This window comes from Dryas octopetala, chromosome 8 (assembly GCF_963921425.1).
Source record: "Dryas octopetala chromosome 8, drDryOcto1.1, whole genome shotgun sequence".
Lineage (NCBI taxonomy): Eukaryota > Viridiplantae > Streptophyta > Magnoliopsida > Rosales > Rosaceae > Dryas > Dryas octopetala.
In genome coordinates, this window is record NC_141373.1 from 9962632 (window position 1) to 9979584 (window position 16953).

Here is a 16953-nt window from a genome sequence, read left to right on the forward strand (position 1 = left end):
GGGCCTGCTTCTAGGGTTTATGTTTTGGGATATTTTAAAAGAACCCCAATGTTTTGCTTTCAAAACTCTACAAGATTTTATTTCAAAATTTTTCCAATTTTATCCCTTAAACCCTTAATTGTACAAACCTCCCTCCCCCACTACCCACCCTACAAGCGTCACTAGTACCACCACCAGCTAGCATTGTTGACACACACCACCATCAGCTAGCGTCGCTTTCAACTTCCTCCCCTTTGTTTATCTCTTTCCCTCTCTTTTCCTTTCTCTTCCTCTCCTTTGGGAGAAAGGCGACATTGGTAGGGCGGGTGGTGGGGGAGGGATTTTGTCTTTCCTTTTTTTAACAATTATGGTCTAAAGGGTTAAAATAGGAAAAAAAAAAATTGTAAGGTATTGAAAGGGGGTTCTTTTAGAATTACCCTTATGTTTTGGGCCTTTGGCCCTATCTAGCAATTAATTAGAAGAGACAAAAAAAAACCGATCAAGTTTTTTAATTTTTATTTTTTATTATTCAAAAGCAAAAGGAATCAAGTTTAATTAACCGTCCGCCTGTATAAATAACGTCTGGCACTGAACTTCCCTCCCATTTTGTTACACTCCCTTACTCTCACCAGAGAGAAAAAACCAGAAAAATCTTTCACTGAAACTGTAAAGTTAGGGTTTCTTTAGCCGCTTAAAGCTTGTATATGCAGCGCTGTTTGGCTACTCTGAAAATGTACGGTACATTGTTCGCCGAGTCCTGAGGTTGATTCGGAGCTGAAATTAGGGATTTCAGATGGATCTGGTGCGAGACGTACTTAAAACTTGATTATATTTGAATTAGTTTTCACTTTCATTTGAAAAAGTACTGAAAATCTTAATTAATCGCAGGAAACACAAAGATTCGGAGCCACGGAGCTCCTCAAATCGCTTCCAAAATGTTCCTATTTTTCGTATAACCTCGAAAACTTCGCTATGAATGTCGAAGTCGACGACGATCGCCGGAACGCGAAGAGTGAAGTATTGGACCTGGTCGAAGCTGAAACGTGCTTAATCAAGTCCATTTACCTGGACAACAAGGCTCAGCTCGTAAGCCACGCCAAACGGCTCGTCGAGACCAGCTCGGAGCCGCTAGACCGAAACACAGTGTCGAGGCTCCTCCACCTCTGCTGCGACTTCGACGCGGCGGACTGCGCCGCCGCATTGCTCAGTGGAGAGCTCGGAACGGTGCCGTTGGTGAACTGTTTGGACGAGTCGGGGAAGTCGGCGCTGCACACGGCGGCCGTGGCTCACGCCGCGAAGTGCGTCGAGGTTTTGCTCAAGAAACACGCTCGTACGGACCTGAAGAGCAGGGACGGCCAGGCACAGCTAGCTCTGGAGCTCTCGCTTTCTAGCACAAGGTAAACCAATCAAAAACGTCCAAAAAGGACGTCGTTTTCACTGTGATACGTAAATAGTAAAAGGTGACCCCTTCCCCAGAAACACCTCTGCAGAAATTGCTTCATATAGAAAATTTGCTTTTTCTTTGCAGTTCGCTTTTGACTATTTTATATTAATTGAACCTCCTTTTTTTCTTTTCCTTACATTAATTTTTTTTATTTTCTCGACCGAATTCTTTTTTTTTTCTTCTTAATTTTCAAATGCTGCAAGACCTAATTCGATCGCCTTGTGATTTCAGGTTGGATGTGAATTGGAATCCAGATGGTTACTCCATTGAGGACTTGGTCGTCCTTGTCGGTGAAAAGGTTAACTGTTTGCTTGATTTGTTAAGGCTGTTTGGTAACCTAGAAAGCTAGAAAAATGAGAGAAGAAAATTATGAAAAAGCTGACAACTTTGAAAACCAGTTTTTCTTGTATTTTTCTTCCGCTATACCACAACTTTACAGCGTAAAACAACGCTGATTAACTCTTTTTAAATCTATTGCAAGATATTTATCTTTTTATTTTCCCATATTTCTCAGGATTTGACCACAGTCAGACTTCTCAGTGAGAAAACAAAGGAAATGGCTGAGGTAGCTTATTCAAACGCCATTAGAGGGCGTATAGTTGCTTTAGCTGCTCTGCTCATTGTGGCCGCCGAGAAGGTTAACGAGTCGGTCTTGGAGCTGCCTGATAACGATTCGGGTTCGAAGCAGAAGGTGACCATTTACGAATGCGTTATACGGGAAGCTTTGTCCCTGGCCCGTGCAAAGACGCCGTCGGGGGAAGCCAAACGCGCCACTACTGCGACGGAGGAGAGCGACAACTCCGAGAAAAGGAACCTTTTGCTTCGCGAGATAGAGTTGCTGCAGCTTTTCGGAGCTGTTGCTCAAAGCGATCGTACGGACAAGAAGGTGATGTCACCACTCATCCGTGCAGCCCAGGTAAGCATAGCGTTCTCTTCTCTTATTATAAAAGAAGAAGAAATTCTCTTTTTTTATTTTTTTTAAATTAGAAAAGGAACGATTTAATTGATAGATAAAAATCATGAAATGCAATGGACTTCTGACCAAAAAAATTAAGATAAAATGCAATGATCGAAGTATCGAACACATATTTTGTTTGTTTTGGTAAACCAATGAACACATCTACTTTGGGACTTGTAATGAATTAATGAATTGATGACCCCACCAAACATTCTTTTCAGATTTAGTCCTTGTTCTCTTTCATTGCTGTTTTCTGATTGTTACTTGTTAGTGGTTGGGGTCTTGGCCTTGCTTTGTATTCTCTGTTGTATTTGGGCTTTGGGTCTGTTTGCTTGTGACTTCTGGTGTTGTGGCCTTGGTGTTTTCTTTTTGTTCCATTGTTTTTCCTTCCTTATTTAATTAATTGATTCTAAAAAAAAAAAAAAAAAACTACATGTGAGGCACGTGTCTCATTCCTGCATGCAACGTAATTAATCTATAGTTGTAACTTCGAATACAATCCAGAAGACAGTATGTCAAATTTGCAGGGAAAAATATTTGCTAATTGAAGAAGCTGCAAGTCCCTGTTTTTCAACTACGGAGTGAGCAAGTACCATATATATAATATACTTCATACTAATTTAGTGTTGGGATTATATTGTGATGTGACCAGAAACTTTATGAAATATGGATAGGTGGGAGATGTAGCCGTCATTCAGCTGCTTCTGAAGACAAATATAGATTTAAATGATGCTGATGCAGAAGGGAATTCTGCTCTTCATTGGAACCTTAAATTGTCAAGATCATCATATCCACAGCAGATGAAGTATCTCTCTCTCTCTCTCTCTCACTCACGCACACACACACACATGGACAGAGTTAATTACCTTAAAAAATTTTGGTTGCCTTCTCATTCCCAGAATTTTATGGCTTCTACTTAAACATGGTGCCCAAGTGAACCAAAGGAATAAATTAGGGTTAACTGCATTTCATATTGCTGCTGGTAATGGTAATTCAGAGGCACTTCAGGTACTGTGTATGTTTTCTCTTCAGCATACTTCTCCAATTTTCTTAATGCATCAACTTCCTCTTGGCCACCAAAAATAGATTAGAAGCTTTAAGTTTTCCTGGAATTTGTTAGTATTTACTACTTTGAGCCGATTGACAGGTCCTTCTACTGGAAGACCCAGATGGCATCCAGTATAAGACGGAAATTAAAGAAACCCCACTGTTTTTTGCCGTGAAGAATGAGAGTATGGATTGTGCTGAGCTTCTTTTGAGCTGGGGAGCAAATAGTGAAATCTTCAATCTGCGGTAAGAATCAATTAATAAATCCTTCTCATCCAGTTCAATGATGTTAGTATCTTTTCAGTAGTTGTCTCTAGGAAGCTGGCCGTCAGAATTCAAACTTCAAATTCTAACATTTATTTGTACATGTCTGCTCATATGTCTGCAAAACTGTTAAAATTGCCAGTAGACAAAGACCTATAGACCTGGCAACCTCCCAAGATATGCGTTTCATATTGATGAACCCAACCAGTGTTAGACAAAGTAAGTTGAATTTCAAAAATGTGTATCTGAGGATAAGATCAAATTGTACCAATCAATGTGGCCCTGTACATTTTATTTCACATCCCTATATTTTGATGTGCAGTCAATCATGCTCTCCTCAATCAACATAAATATACTGCTTTTGCACAAGGTGATGAGGCCATTTCAAGCACCTGCGAATCTCTTCTAACCATGACAGATGAAGACACTGCTACTGAAAGGTGACCCCTCTTACATCATGTGCTTTGTGTGTGTATGTGTGAGCATGCACCCGTTAATTTCTTGAATCTGTTCATATGTTCAAGTTTCTACTGCATGTGAATGCTAGAAATATTCACTCAAGCACCAAGATGATCTGTAAATACTTCGACTCTCCCCGTGGATGTGTCAGAGGATCTAAGTGCTTTTATGCACATGGTGAGGAGGAGTATCGGAAAGTGAAGCAGGGAGCATACCAGTATCATTATCCTGTTGCTAAAGAACAACGCAAAATCTTTGTCGGAGGGCTTTCTCCGTCAGTAGACTCAGGTTATCCCCCTGTGAAAACTTTAATAAAAAAACATTTATGTTTTATTAATATGAATAGTCAACAATTGATAAATCATAAATGGTTTAATTAACATATATTCAATTTTATATTTCTGGATAACATAATTCTCTTAATTTACTTTGTGAAGCAGATTTGTTGGGTAACTTCTTTGAAGAAAAATTTGGGCCAGTAGAAGATGCTGTAGTCATTTTAGCTCAAACAGAAAACAAGGTACAATCTCGAGGATTTGGCTTTGTCACATTTAAAGAAGAGAAATCTGTTTCAGCAGCTGTCCAAGCCCACTACATAACCATGAAAGGCAAACAAGTTGAGATAAAAAGTGTGGTCCCAAAATCGTTTTTAGCAACTGAGCAAGAGAAAATGTCACCTCGACAACAGGAAGAAGAGAGGAGTTGCCAACCTCAACTTCCAGCACAGACGTCACCCAACGAGACGACTATGGAAGCAAATAAAGGTGAGCAAGGTTCTTGGGTTGATAAGTTACTCCATGGCCAACCAAAGGCGTGTTCCATTGAACCTCAAGCACATGTTCCCAAGACCTTTGAGGATCAAAGCATTCCTACATGGCTAAAGGTTTTCAAGAAGTGGTTTCCTGGCTTCTTAAAACATCTGTCAAAGCACCCAAAGAATGGAGAATATGCTCTCTCTTCTCTTAAAGGTGATTTCAGGGCTAAATTTGGCTTAGAACTGAATCATGCCTCTCTCGGCTTCCCTAAGCTCAGTGACTTCATCAAATCTTTCTCCAAATTATGTACCATTAAGTTTGTCCCCATAGGCAAACGTGGAGCTCCCAATCACATGATCCTCCTGCCAAGTAGTCCCAGGCCTCATCACCAACTCCATACACTCAGAATGCCTCACATTCCCCCTTTTTCTCCAGCCAGTGATGATAGTGGTGATTCAAAGTGTTGGAAGGACCTTTCGTCAGGGTCTGGTGAAAATGTTGGCATTACTGGTACTAGCAATGAGGATCACATGGTCCTCCTGCCAAATAGTCCCAGTCCTCAACACCAACTCCTTCATACACTCAGAACGCCTCACACTTCACCTTTATCTTCAGTGATTGATGATAGTAGTGATTCAAAGTGTCTGCAGGACCTTTCGGCAGGTTCTTGTGAAAAAACTGGCTTTACTGGTACTAGCAATGAGGAAGAGAAACCCTCCCATAGGTACCCCGAAGTGAACTCAGGGAAGGATGTATCACAGTGTGTGCACCCAAGGTTCCTCCAATTCTTGAAGCCAGATCCTCTATTCCATGGCCAGCCATGGGTGCAAAAAGATCAAGGGAGTATAAATCCTAGGGATCCACAACGACATCTGGTTCTGGAGGCCCTTTCCGGAAAAAGGAACAAGTCATCTGGGTACATTCTTCGTGAATTTGATTTCTACAAGGTGAGCAGTGGCCAGTGGACAATATATTATGATTTCTATACAGTTAAAGAGCTCTTATATACTGTGCACATTATGAGATTATGATGATTGTTTCACTTCCACATCGAGATAACACTATAGTATTCACGCAGGATTACAAGGAATGCATAATGGAGGGGAAGTGTTTTGCATGCAAGCAGCGCAAGATGTTCTGGGCCAACTTTCCATGCCAACACTCACTGTGGTGCAGCGAGTGTAAACTGCAGGCCATGCGAGCTGCTGGTGTTTCTGTCCACAAATGTGTGGTGTGTGATGCGGAAGTACAGAGAATCATTTTACTTGCGTTGCGTGGAATGAATGGTGTCAACCTGTGAGTTCCCACCTTTATCCTGATCATATAGGAAGGTAAAGATCTATCTTTGTAGTCCATCAAAGAAGAAGAAATCTTCATTACTTGCTAACTGATGTTGTCATTGCTGCAAAGGTTTCCATGGACAGAGGAGAAAAACTTGAAGTGCTATATACCACCTAAGCTAGATATATATATATATATATAAATATATAAATATATAGTATGTTGAATCAAAACACAGAAAGAAAGAAGAAATGTATAGTATGGGGGTGTGGGTGAAGTGTAAAGTGCACCCAGAAAAGTAAAACGGAGATGCAGGTTGGGCAGAGTTTCCCTCCCGTCACTAGTACTACACATACTTTTGAGTTTTGAACTCCCCAATTCAATTCTAGATTTTGTAGTAAAAATAGTAACCACAAATTGTAAGCATCCTCTAGCCACTGATATCAATTTTTTTTTTTTTTTTTTTAATTTCTTCTTCTGAAATATCTCATTTTGTTGAATTTACAATAGAACTAACCTAAATTTAAGTCAATTAAAGACTTTTAACCTTTTTCAAAAAACTTTAGAAATTTGCTTGAGAGATGTTCCAGCAATTCTTGAAGGGAGCTTGCACTACTTTAAGGGAGTTTGAGCACAATACTACTCGAGGGTCAAAATTCTAAATTTTTTTAAAGAATGTTAAAAAATCTTTAATGAAAATCAAAAATGAGTTAATTTTTCACATTTCTCCATTTTGTTCATCCTTAGACAATATAATATGAATGAACCAAAATCAGACAAATAAATAAAAAAGAATGAACCAAACCTATCCCGAGACGGCGCAAATAGTCAGTTATATCCGGTCCTTACCAAAACAAAAGACAATTATATCTCATGGTCAGCACTAGAGGCTAGTGCTACCAACCAAATCACGTAAGGATTGGTTTTTACAAAATTGCCCTTTGCTATTTATTGTTCTGGACGGTGATCGATTTTGTTTCTTTGTTAATTATCTCTTTTTCCAGTCCAAACTTGTCAAAATCACGTTTTGAGATGGGCAAAAGAGGAAGAATGGGATAAGAGTGTCTACTTCACGATGTGCTTATGTATTGTATAGTTCAATTCGCGCGACATTGTAAGTTTCCCAAAAAGGAAGAGGACCTTATCTGATACTTGTCAACTTCGCCATAGACGACATACTATCTTTGTCAATTTGCTTGGTCGACCAAACGGAATCACATTACTACCGTTTATTCAAATGACAGGTCGTCTAAAGGACTGAAACTTCTTATCCATAAAGTTTGTACGCTACTACTTGTCATTGTATTCTACAAAACTTCAACTATAGCAACTGCTGATTATTGAGGGATGGACAATAACTCTTCGAAAGGTTAAAAATTCTTAAAAACTAGTTCAAAAGTAGAGGGCAAAAGGGAGGAAAGGGAGAATGAGGGTTCATCTTACTTAATTCTCAACCACTATAACTTTCTATCTGCCTAATTGAGTACATAATTATAGTCTACAACCTATCTATTCTAAAAGTAAACCACTTTAATACCCGGGAATAAGATTTGGTAAACAAAACAAAACAGGAGCTCATGAAAGTAGCAAACCTGTTGTTTCTTTGTAGCACGGTAAATGTTGCAAATTCTGTCCACATGACACTCCCAGAAAATGGAAAAGTACAAACATCTACAGTTTGTTGTGTTGTGTCTCACATCTGCCTATTATCGTTGTCTATCTTCGCCTACTGGTAACTTCGTTGGCTATATGTCAAAATTTGCACACACTGAGTGCCACAAGGTATTTGTGCATTCCGCAGCTCCACTAAATTCCTTTCATCATCAAATCCCCAAACCCTGCCTGCAGATTATTGTTCTTTTAACAATTGAAACCATATTTGGAAGATTGGCCACACAAAAAAAAAAGTACAAACATGTTTGGAAGAATACAGAATTTATATTAAAATATAATAGAACCAACACATTACTCCATAAATTTATATTCCAACCATCACTTACAGCAAAAATGATACTGGGATTCAGGTGGTATGTTAATTACAAAACAATTCTAGTACTTGACCATTCAGGAATAGAAGATTTCATGAAGCACCATTGCCGCAACTATAAAATGTGGTTAGTAGTCAAATTACCTGCAAGAACACTAAACAGCTACCTTCTCTGAGACCTCACATTGTGGAGATTGGTTATGCCTTTTCCTACAAGTCAGAAAAATTAGTTAGCACTGTGAATTATAAAGACACAATCCAGAACAAGAATCATATGAAATAACACAACTAATCTAAAGTTTTCCTTCTTCTATTAAATATATCTGTCTATCCATCTATAATTCTATCTACAGGTTAGCTTTTTCAAACACAGATTTGATTATGTTATCAGCTAATGTGAATAAAGGCTCTTTTCTGCCACTGTCAAATAGATGACAGCTCAAATCCCTCTAGGTTCATTCTTAACTTACACCAGTCCCTTCTTTAATCTTTTCAGAAAATTATTTCCAACCAAAATCATACCCTTGGAGCTATAACTTTAAACTGAATAACAAATTAAGAAGATGCCAAAAAAAAAAAACCTAGTCCATAAACTTTCATAGACATCTTTGAAATCAGCAATATTGATACAAATGGTCAAAACAAAACAACTGAAACAGGTACAAAATAAAAGATTAATCTAGAACCGCAGACTAAACCAGAGCAGATGCCAGAGTGCTAATATAAACAACTACATCAATTTAGTAAGAAGTCATTGAAGAAACTTTATTCAGAGGAACTTACTTCTCATATAGCTTGATGACTGACCTTGGCCTCTCATAACTATCTTCCTTCTGCTGAGGCTTTGGTTTCCTTGCGTTCCTTGACTCTGGTTTCCAATTAGCATTGGCTAGAGACTGGCCCAACAATTCAGCAACGTCTGTTGCCATTGCCTCAGCCTTCTTCACATAAGGAAAAGTTTCCTCCTTGAAGTGGTGTGACAACCACAAATACATAGACAAAACTTGATGCTTAGACTCAAGATCCAAGAGCTCCTTATTGTTACGGGCAGACTCCTTTGGTATGCCCATAGCAATATTGACTGGGAGATTCTCACTATATGACGATGCAAATCTTAGAAGATGGTACATAGCTTTTGGGTCTCTGATATTAACTGGGGCAAAACAGAAGTTAAAACGATCCTCCAGAGATAATTGCTCGACTTTCTGTAACAAATTTGCAACCTTCTTTATATGATCATGTCGACACAAGAAGTATGACCCATCCAGACGGCAATTTTCACCAAATTTTTCAAGTAGCTGGCAGAATGTAACATTAGAAAGTTGTCCTGCAAATAGCTCAACCTGCTCAAAGAAAGGGAAAAGGCCCACTTTCTTAACTTCATCAAAAGGTTGCTTTAAACAGTCAATCAAGTAATCCAGATCATCTACATTCAATGTGGTAGTAAGTCCATCTGGATAAATGCTTCCTCTGCGACCAGCTCTTCCAGCAATCTGCTTCACCTGAGATGCTGGAACCTGGACATTTTTGTCACCATTGTACTTCACAAGGCTGTAGAATACAACCCTCCTGATATTAAGATTCAGACCCATCCCCACCGCATCAGTAGCAACAAGCACATCAAATTCATTATTTTGATCATTAAACAAATTTGCTTGCTGTCTACGAGTTTCCGGTGGCAAGGCACCATAAATAACACAACAACGGTGGTTGGTGTGTTTTTCAATTGCAATTTTAACTTCAAATACCTCTCTCCTTGAGAAAGCAACCACACAGTCTCCAGACCGAACATTTTTGAGATCTCCCAAGAGCGTTTTGGCTTCAACGACCAACGGCTTAAACCTCTCATAATGGTGCTCGTACAACTCATCACCGGTATCTGAACAGATCTTTCGAACAATATTCAGAACACTTGGATCCCCACACAAATGTATCTCATCAGCCTTCAGCCCAAGCAATGCTCGTGTCCATGCAAAGCCTCTATACGGGTCTGCCATCATCTGAATTTCATCAATAACAGCAACATCATACAAGTCATCGGTAGACACCATCTCTACAGTACAAGCAATATGGTTTGAGAATGGGACAAATTTCTTTTCTTGTCCGGTGTGAAGACTACAGTAAACCCCAAGCGCATTCACTTTGTCAAAGACTTCCATAGCCAATAACCTCAGAGGACTGCAGTAAATACCCTTCTTTGCTTCCATAAACCGTTGCAAAGCATTGTAAGTTTTACCACTATTGGTTGGACCACAGTGATAAACTATCTTACGCTTCATAGCCCGTGCAAATGGAAACCACGAATGGGGCTTAGTGAGATCTGCTGATTCAATCATACCATGAAACCGCTTGATCTCATCAGTACACTCTTCTAAACAATATTCAACAAATACCGGAAACAAAAACTTAACTGCATCATCAGATGGACCAAGTGACACCACATACTTGGCAATATCAGCGGAACACTTCTTGAAGAAAAAGTTCCGAAACTTGTGCACAGCAGTAGGAAAAAATGACCTGCCAATGTATATTGCAAGAGCCTGATCAGCTGCCCAACCTGAAATCCCAAAATACCGGAATATTTCGTGAAGAGTCTCCCAATCAGACCGTCTCTGCTTCACACCCTTTTCAGCATTGCGAAGCTCATGATACAATTCAAGAGGCTCGCGTGATGCAACGTGCTCCAAGCTCATAGGTTTCACTGAACTCACATTGTCATCACCGTTTTCCGACTCAATTATCAATGAATCACTAATAATACCCTCATTATCACCATTGTCTCCTTCACAATTTGACAAATTGCAAGCACTATCCTCATTTACAATCTCAAAATCCATACTTTTCCCAGCATCCGCATCAAAATCACATTCCGAATCAAGCATTTTTCCACTACAAACACTATCATCATCCACATCTTGGTCCCCATCTTCCACAGCAGTTGAAAATGGTTTCATATCAAGGGTATCGCAGCCCATACATTTTGGGCTTTGAGGGAGCAATCTAAGACGAACTGGGTCCATTAAGCTCGTCGAAAATGAACGGTTTGGAGCATCGAAAGCTGGAGAAAATGGTATATTTGGCAATACAGAGCGGTCATATGGTCCAGAGCGACAGAGATATTGATTCCACAAGAAAACTCTAAACCTAGATATGTTTTTCTTAGAAGCATAAACTCGAAACAGAGAGCTTGCAGGGCCTCTAGCCATTATTGAACACTCACATAAAACTTAGAAGGTCATAAAAATGATAAAATCAATAATAAACGACGATTTAAACTTCAATACGAAGAAAAAGCCCAGAAATTTAGGAACGATTTAAGCAAATAAGAGAGTGCGAATTGAATGGTATAAAGAGCACACCTGAGGCAAGAAAAAGTGACTGATTTGAGAGCGAGAGCGCGAATTGAGGGAAAGTGGTGGTGAGGATAAACCCAGAAAAACCCTAAAGCTGGGTTGGGTTTTGAGTGTTGAGGCTAATTTCTTGCTTAGGTCGGTTGGTTCAGAAAATTGAGACTCGGGATTGACTCGCCGGGTTCGATAATACTGACTCGGATTTCAAATTTGGGCCGACTTCGGACAGGCCTATCTCAGAATTTAGTGCCATACTGTGGCCCAAACATGTGCTGGGTCAACGGTCAAACCTGGGCCAAGATATGGAATTGCAAAGCCCTGGCTCCTAGATTCTTTTGCTTTTTTTTTTTTTTTTTTTTCCTTCATATTTAGATTCAAAAATAATACTAGGGATTTTGTATCACAAATTTGATTTCCAAATAATATGGCAGCGTATGTGTCCGTGTTTATATGGGCTTGGCCGCAAATTCTTCTGTTAGTGACCATTAAAGTACCCCAAAATCTATAGTGATTTTGGTTCTTTCTTCTTTTGTTTTGGTACATATTAAGATGATTTAAAATGGTACAGTCATTGATTTAGTGAGTACTAGTTATAATATTGAGTGGAACTTATATGTCCAATCCAAATACATAAAAGAAACAATATATTGCCAACTTGTATAATTGGAATGTAGGAAACTGTACAGTGACACACGAAAGGGAGTATGTTTTTGGTACTAGCCATTAGCTACAACATTACATGGTGATCAAGTACTAGAGCTAGAAGAAAGTTTCCTTTCCTGTCCTGTAAATCAATTCAATCAAGTATAGCATTTGTTTGTAGAATAGCTTGTGGACATGTCACTGGGACAAGGTGGTGAATCAGATGCCAGACTGGGCTTCCAAGCATCATCTGAAGCCAAACTGAAAGGAAATGCGATTGATCTGATGGTTCCCCACTGGCTATTATTATTAGCCACCTGGCTTGTAGAACTACTTATGTTCTTCCTGAAACCCCCTTCATTTTCTTCTGCTGTGTTCATATTCCCTTGCATTTGATCCTGTGGCATACTGATTGAGAAGCCACTAAACTGATGTTGAGAACCATCAAAGTCTATACTCCCAGAGGTGTTACTCAAATCACAAAGTAAGGCAGGGTTGAAAACCATGGAAGCAGCATCAATACTAGACTTGGTGGGTCCTCCTGACATTTCCATTGGAGAGAACATGAAGCCATTGGGGATTTCTCCATCAAATATGGATGGTTTGGAGACTGCAGGATTGATGGGTTTGTAGGGGAGCATATCAAATGCAGAGTAATTGGTGTTAGAAACTTGTTGTAAGTCATTGTTACTCCAGAACTGGATGGCTGATCCTATTCCTATGTCAGTTGTGCAAGACATGTTCTCTGAACTCAACTGAGTGCTGCAGTGTGCACCTTGAGTACTGAGTAAACAAGAAGCTGTAGGTTCTGGAAATGGAGACACCCAAGATTGAGAAAGAGCTCTCTGTGCCATGGAATTTGTTTTTTTGAAAATCCTACAAATTGCCCATGAATCCTGTAGAGTTTCAAGGATGAGACAGTGATTAGCAACATGATGTATTCAAACAAAGTCCAAAATTAAGCAGTTGAACAAACAAACTACTTACATTTGCAGGAAGGCTTTTATCTAACAACTTTTTTGGTGGTGCTGAGTCTCCGAGAGAAGGAAGGCGAAATTCATGCATCATCCAGTCAGTTTTGATCCCTTTAGCAGCTCTGCCTCTGTAGAACACAAGGGACTTCTTCAAACCTATGCACTTGGTGCCCTCAGAAGAATAAATAGGCCTATCTGTTCCAGTTGCTTTCCAAAACCCAGCTCCTGTGACTCGGTTAGGCCTAGCACTGTTCCTGTATTTCCGGTCCCTTGGGCAGTAGAAGTACCACTCTTTCTCCCCACTACTTGCCAGCTCTGCTTGCACATATCAAATACAACTTATAAGTTGAGTGACAAAAAACCAACATAACATACAACTTGTAAAATTTTGAAAACTGGTTAAGAAAGAAAGAATGAAAGCCATTTATGAACATGGTATGAATCAGAGACAAGCTTATCTTACTTGGAAGATCCCAGGGGTCATATTTATAAATGTCCACTTGCTTAATTAGTTCAATGGGGAGAAGCCTTTGCTGTATTTTTCTCTTGAGGTAAAACCCAACAAGCTCCTCATCAGTGGGATGAAACCGAAAGCCTGGCAACATCGCATCATCAACCTTATCCATCTCATTCTTCTCATCCATATTTGTCTTCCTTCTCTAGAGTGCTTAAACGTATTTTTTGTGACCTTTGTGAGTATGAAAATCTAGGAGGCTCTGGCTTTGTACAAACAAGAAAGTTTTGGGAAACCAAACTAAACCAGACCCTTGAGGAACAATGACTAAAAGACTATTAATGAAATAGTACAAGAGCTTAGGGTGTGAAGCAGTTTGAAGTTGTTTAACATAAGCTCAAAGAGAGTTCACTTCATCCAAAGCAAGCAAGCTATCATGTGCCACCTGAGAAGGGGTCTGCTTCCGAAGCTTCGGCCGCCCTTTCAGGGTGACTAATGGAGAGTAGCTTTGCACGAAAATCACGATGACTTGGTGAGGCTCTCTCAACTCTCTTAAGAACAGCTACCAAGGAACCTGAGTCAAGTGAATGGGATTATAGAATTAAGGCTTTTTAATAAGTTGGTGCTTCTTCAACTGCTTAAGAGGGTTATTTAAATCCAAATTAAGGATCTCAAACAGTCTACAAATTCAGCAAATTTTGGAATTTTAAAAACCAAGTTGCTTTCACACTTCCTCATGTTCACTCCCTATAGAAACCACCTTTTTTATCTTCAAACAACCAAAGACAAAATGACAAACAGAGGTTCCTTGTCATAGTATTAAATTTAATCTTTTAAATAATCTTCTTTTTTTTGGCTACCTCCTTTTAAATAATCTTTGCTTGATTTCTTTTCTTGTAAACCATGTAGGATGGACCAACTTCCAATACCAGAAGGCTCAAAATTATAGTCAAATTAAGAGATATCTATGCAAAAATTTCAAATTCCTCTGAGACCCCTTTTGAGTTTTGAGGGATATACAAAATTAGAAATATCATTTCTGGAATACCTGGATCCGATAATGCCATTTCTATTCCATTATTCTATGAGCTTCTATTCCCTCATCTGCCACATATGAAAACGTGACATGCCAGTGCATATTTTAATCTTAAGATATTCCCAAACCAGTGATTAAGTATAATATTAATAGGGGTAGCTCAAGCATACCAACTTCTCTGTCATTGGTCCTACTTGGCTTCAACCAGTAGAAAAGGCCACCATGCAAAATAAACCACCGGACTAATCTTCATTTACACACTAATTAATATAACACAATATTATAAAAAGGGGAAAGAAAAGGTAATGGTAAATTGGGTCATGTGAGCAAAATAATAATAAAAGAAACAAATAAAAACAGGGGGTTAATATCTTTTTCCACTGCTGCAGTGATGACAAGGTTAGGCAAACAGTCCTGGTTGGGGCTAAAATTGCTTTGGACTGCACTATTTAGGGTAAACTTAGACTGTTCACCAAACTGTAACAAAGGGCAGTTCAACTACTAGAGCTTATGGTTTGACTAGTGATGTCACCTGACATCAAATGTAACATACATACAACACATTTTGTACAAACAAAAAAGAAAGTATGCCAACAGATATACTGGTATGAGCTTCTTAATGTTTTGAGTATACAGCTTAATTTAAAGATGAAAAAGTCTGAACAATATTTAATATTGAACCCTTTACTGTTTTGTTTCAATGAAAGGATCTGCCTCAATTTTGTCAATTATTTCCATTAGTTAATAATAAGCAATGGGAAGGCAGAGGCCAATCCCCTTGATTTCACAAACATTGGAATCCAAAATTCCTAATTTCCAAATTTTTTTGGTATTGTCACTGGCCAAAAAGAAAATATTTTTGGTGTTTCCAGACACCAGTTTTTGAGATGCTGCATTGCTCCCAAAGAGTAGAGACTTGGGCTAAGTCCACTTGAGATGGTACAAAGAGATAGCTGCTCATGTCAACCACTAAACTGCTCAACAAGTAATTAATTAAGCCAAAAGTGAGGTACTAAGACCACTGTGTTTGATTTAAACTAATTGTCCTTTGCTCCAGTTTGCTAACCATGTCTGCTATAGAAATAGCAAGCCATGAAGCATTAATTAATTAATAGGGGAAGATCCTTTAGGGTCAAAAATGGCCAGTTGGGGACTCAAATTTAGTGAAATTCCCCAGATAGTTGACCCTCGTTTGCAACCCTTGTTGTCTGTTCCTTGACCTAGGATTTGGAACCCATGCGTGCAACCTAAGTTGAAAAAATGAATCATACTCCTCCAAACCAAGCTTTCTTACCTCTTTCTCTGCAAACATCAACCCTCCAAACACAACCATGTTCCCTACTGGACAAATCCACATCAATGTTATTGACTAATGCATGGCTTCTGTTATTTAATGCTCTAATTATAGTATGGTTTTCCTTAACCTCTTCAAATTCCATGCGCCCTTAAATTATTATTAATGCTTTCTATTCTGTGTAAATTTAAGCAACACTACAACCCATGCACCATTTTCAAATTTTCACATATTATCTTAGTATTGTGAACAAATGTGAGAGTAAATTTCAACCATGCGTGCTTGTTCAAATTACTCATTCTTAATAAACAATAAGCCTAGGTTTAGCTTATGGGATTAGCTAACTAAAAAGTCTAGCACTATTGGTTTCTTGAATATAAGAGTATAAATGTGTTTTTCAAGGGCTGAAAAAATGATGAATCTACCCAATAATTAACCTCGGCAAGTTACTACTACTTTCAACTTCTTATCTTTAACTATCTTATACAACAAGTTGTTCCATTTTACTGAGAAGAGATCAAAAGGTTCTTGTTTTCTAAAATAGGAGTCAAAAATAGCAACTGATCAGTCTGATCATATATCCATAAGAATAAATGAGTTGCATACATAATCAACTTGCAATTATTAAGCTATAATTATATATTGATAAATGGAATTTATCAACTTACAGATATATGCATCATTATCAACATTCTCAATCAGATTTAGGCCTATATAATATTATTTTGGAATAATTAACCAAGAAAAATCCCTTGGAAAGCAACCTTCCTTCATTATCTTATGACTTAAATAACCCAAATTTCTGTCTTGTTGCTTACTTGCTAAGTTACTGTTCAAACCTTATCATTAATGGTAGAGACTTGTGAATACAGAAGGAGCTCCATGCACCCACCTTCATCAAATTATTACCCATTCCTTAAAATAGGGTTTGTATGACGAAATCAAATTTGAGGAATCTTAAACCTATTCCTTGGAATAGAGTTTCCAATGTTTGAAAATGCTAAAAATGGAAATATTCTTATTAGGGTT

At 38.6% G+C, this 16953-nt stretch overlaps 3 protein-coding genes across 7 annotated transcripts; 1 reads left to right on the forward strand and 2 right to left on the reverse strand.

Moving 5' to 3' along the window:
• The first annotated feature begins 772 nt into the window (after positions 1-772).
• On the forward strand, positions 773-6448 carry LOC147277042 (uncharacterized). Its single transcript, XM_086254614.1, has 12 exons — positions 773-781; positions 868-1376; positions 1655-1721; positions 1938-2339; positions 3056-3186; positions 3281-3389; positions 3529-3674; positions 3835-3911; positions 4015-4132; positions 4240-4439; positions 4592-5853; positions 5985-6448. The coding sequence occupies exons 1-12, from the start codon at positions 773-775 to the stop codon at positions 6204-6206; spliced, it is 3252 nt and encodes a 1083-aa protein (XP_086110740.1). The 3' UTR covers positions 6207-6448.
• Positions 4317-11661, reverse strand: LOC147277043 (ATP-dependent RNA helicase). 5 transcript variants are annotated; one of them, XR_015123921.1, is made up of 4 exons: positions 8982-11661; positions 8319-8384; positions 7780-8029; positions 4317-4457 (listed from the first exon to the last, which is right to left on the reverse strand). XR_015123921.1 is itself a non-coding variant. In XM_086254615.1 (3 exons), the coding sequence occupies exons 1-2, from the start codon at positions 11378-11380 to the stop codon at positions 8330-8332; spliced, it is 2478 nt and encodes an 825-aa protein (XP_086110741.1). In that variant the 5' UTR covers positions 11381-11661; the 3' UTR covers positions 7369-8029; positions 8319-8329. The 5 variants fall into 5 exon arrangements, 2 of the variants coding, with proteins under 2 accessions (XP_086110741.1, XP_086110742.1); XR_015123919.1 differs by having other exon boundaries at positions 8958-11661; XR_015123920.1 differs by lacking the exon at positions 4317-4457 and adding an exon at positions 6196-6308 and having other exon boundaries at positions 8958-11661.
• Positions 11662-12324: 663 nt separating this feature from the next.
• Positions 12325-13784, reverse strand: NAC094 (NAC domain containing protein 94). Its single transcript, XM_086254617.1, has 3 exons — positions 13604-13784; positions 13154-13455; positions 12325-13062 (listed from the first exon to the last, which is right to left on the reverse strand). The coding sequence occupies exons 1-3, from the start codon at positions 13782-13784 to the stop codon at positions 12325-12327; spliced, it is 1221 nt and encodes a 406-aa protein (XP_086110743.1).
• Positions 13785-16953: the final 3169 nt, after the last annotated feature.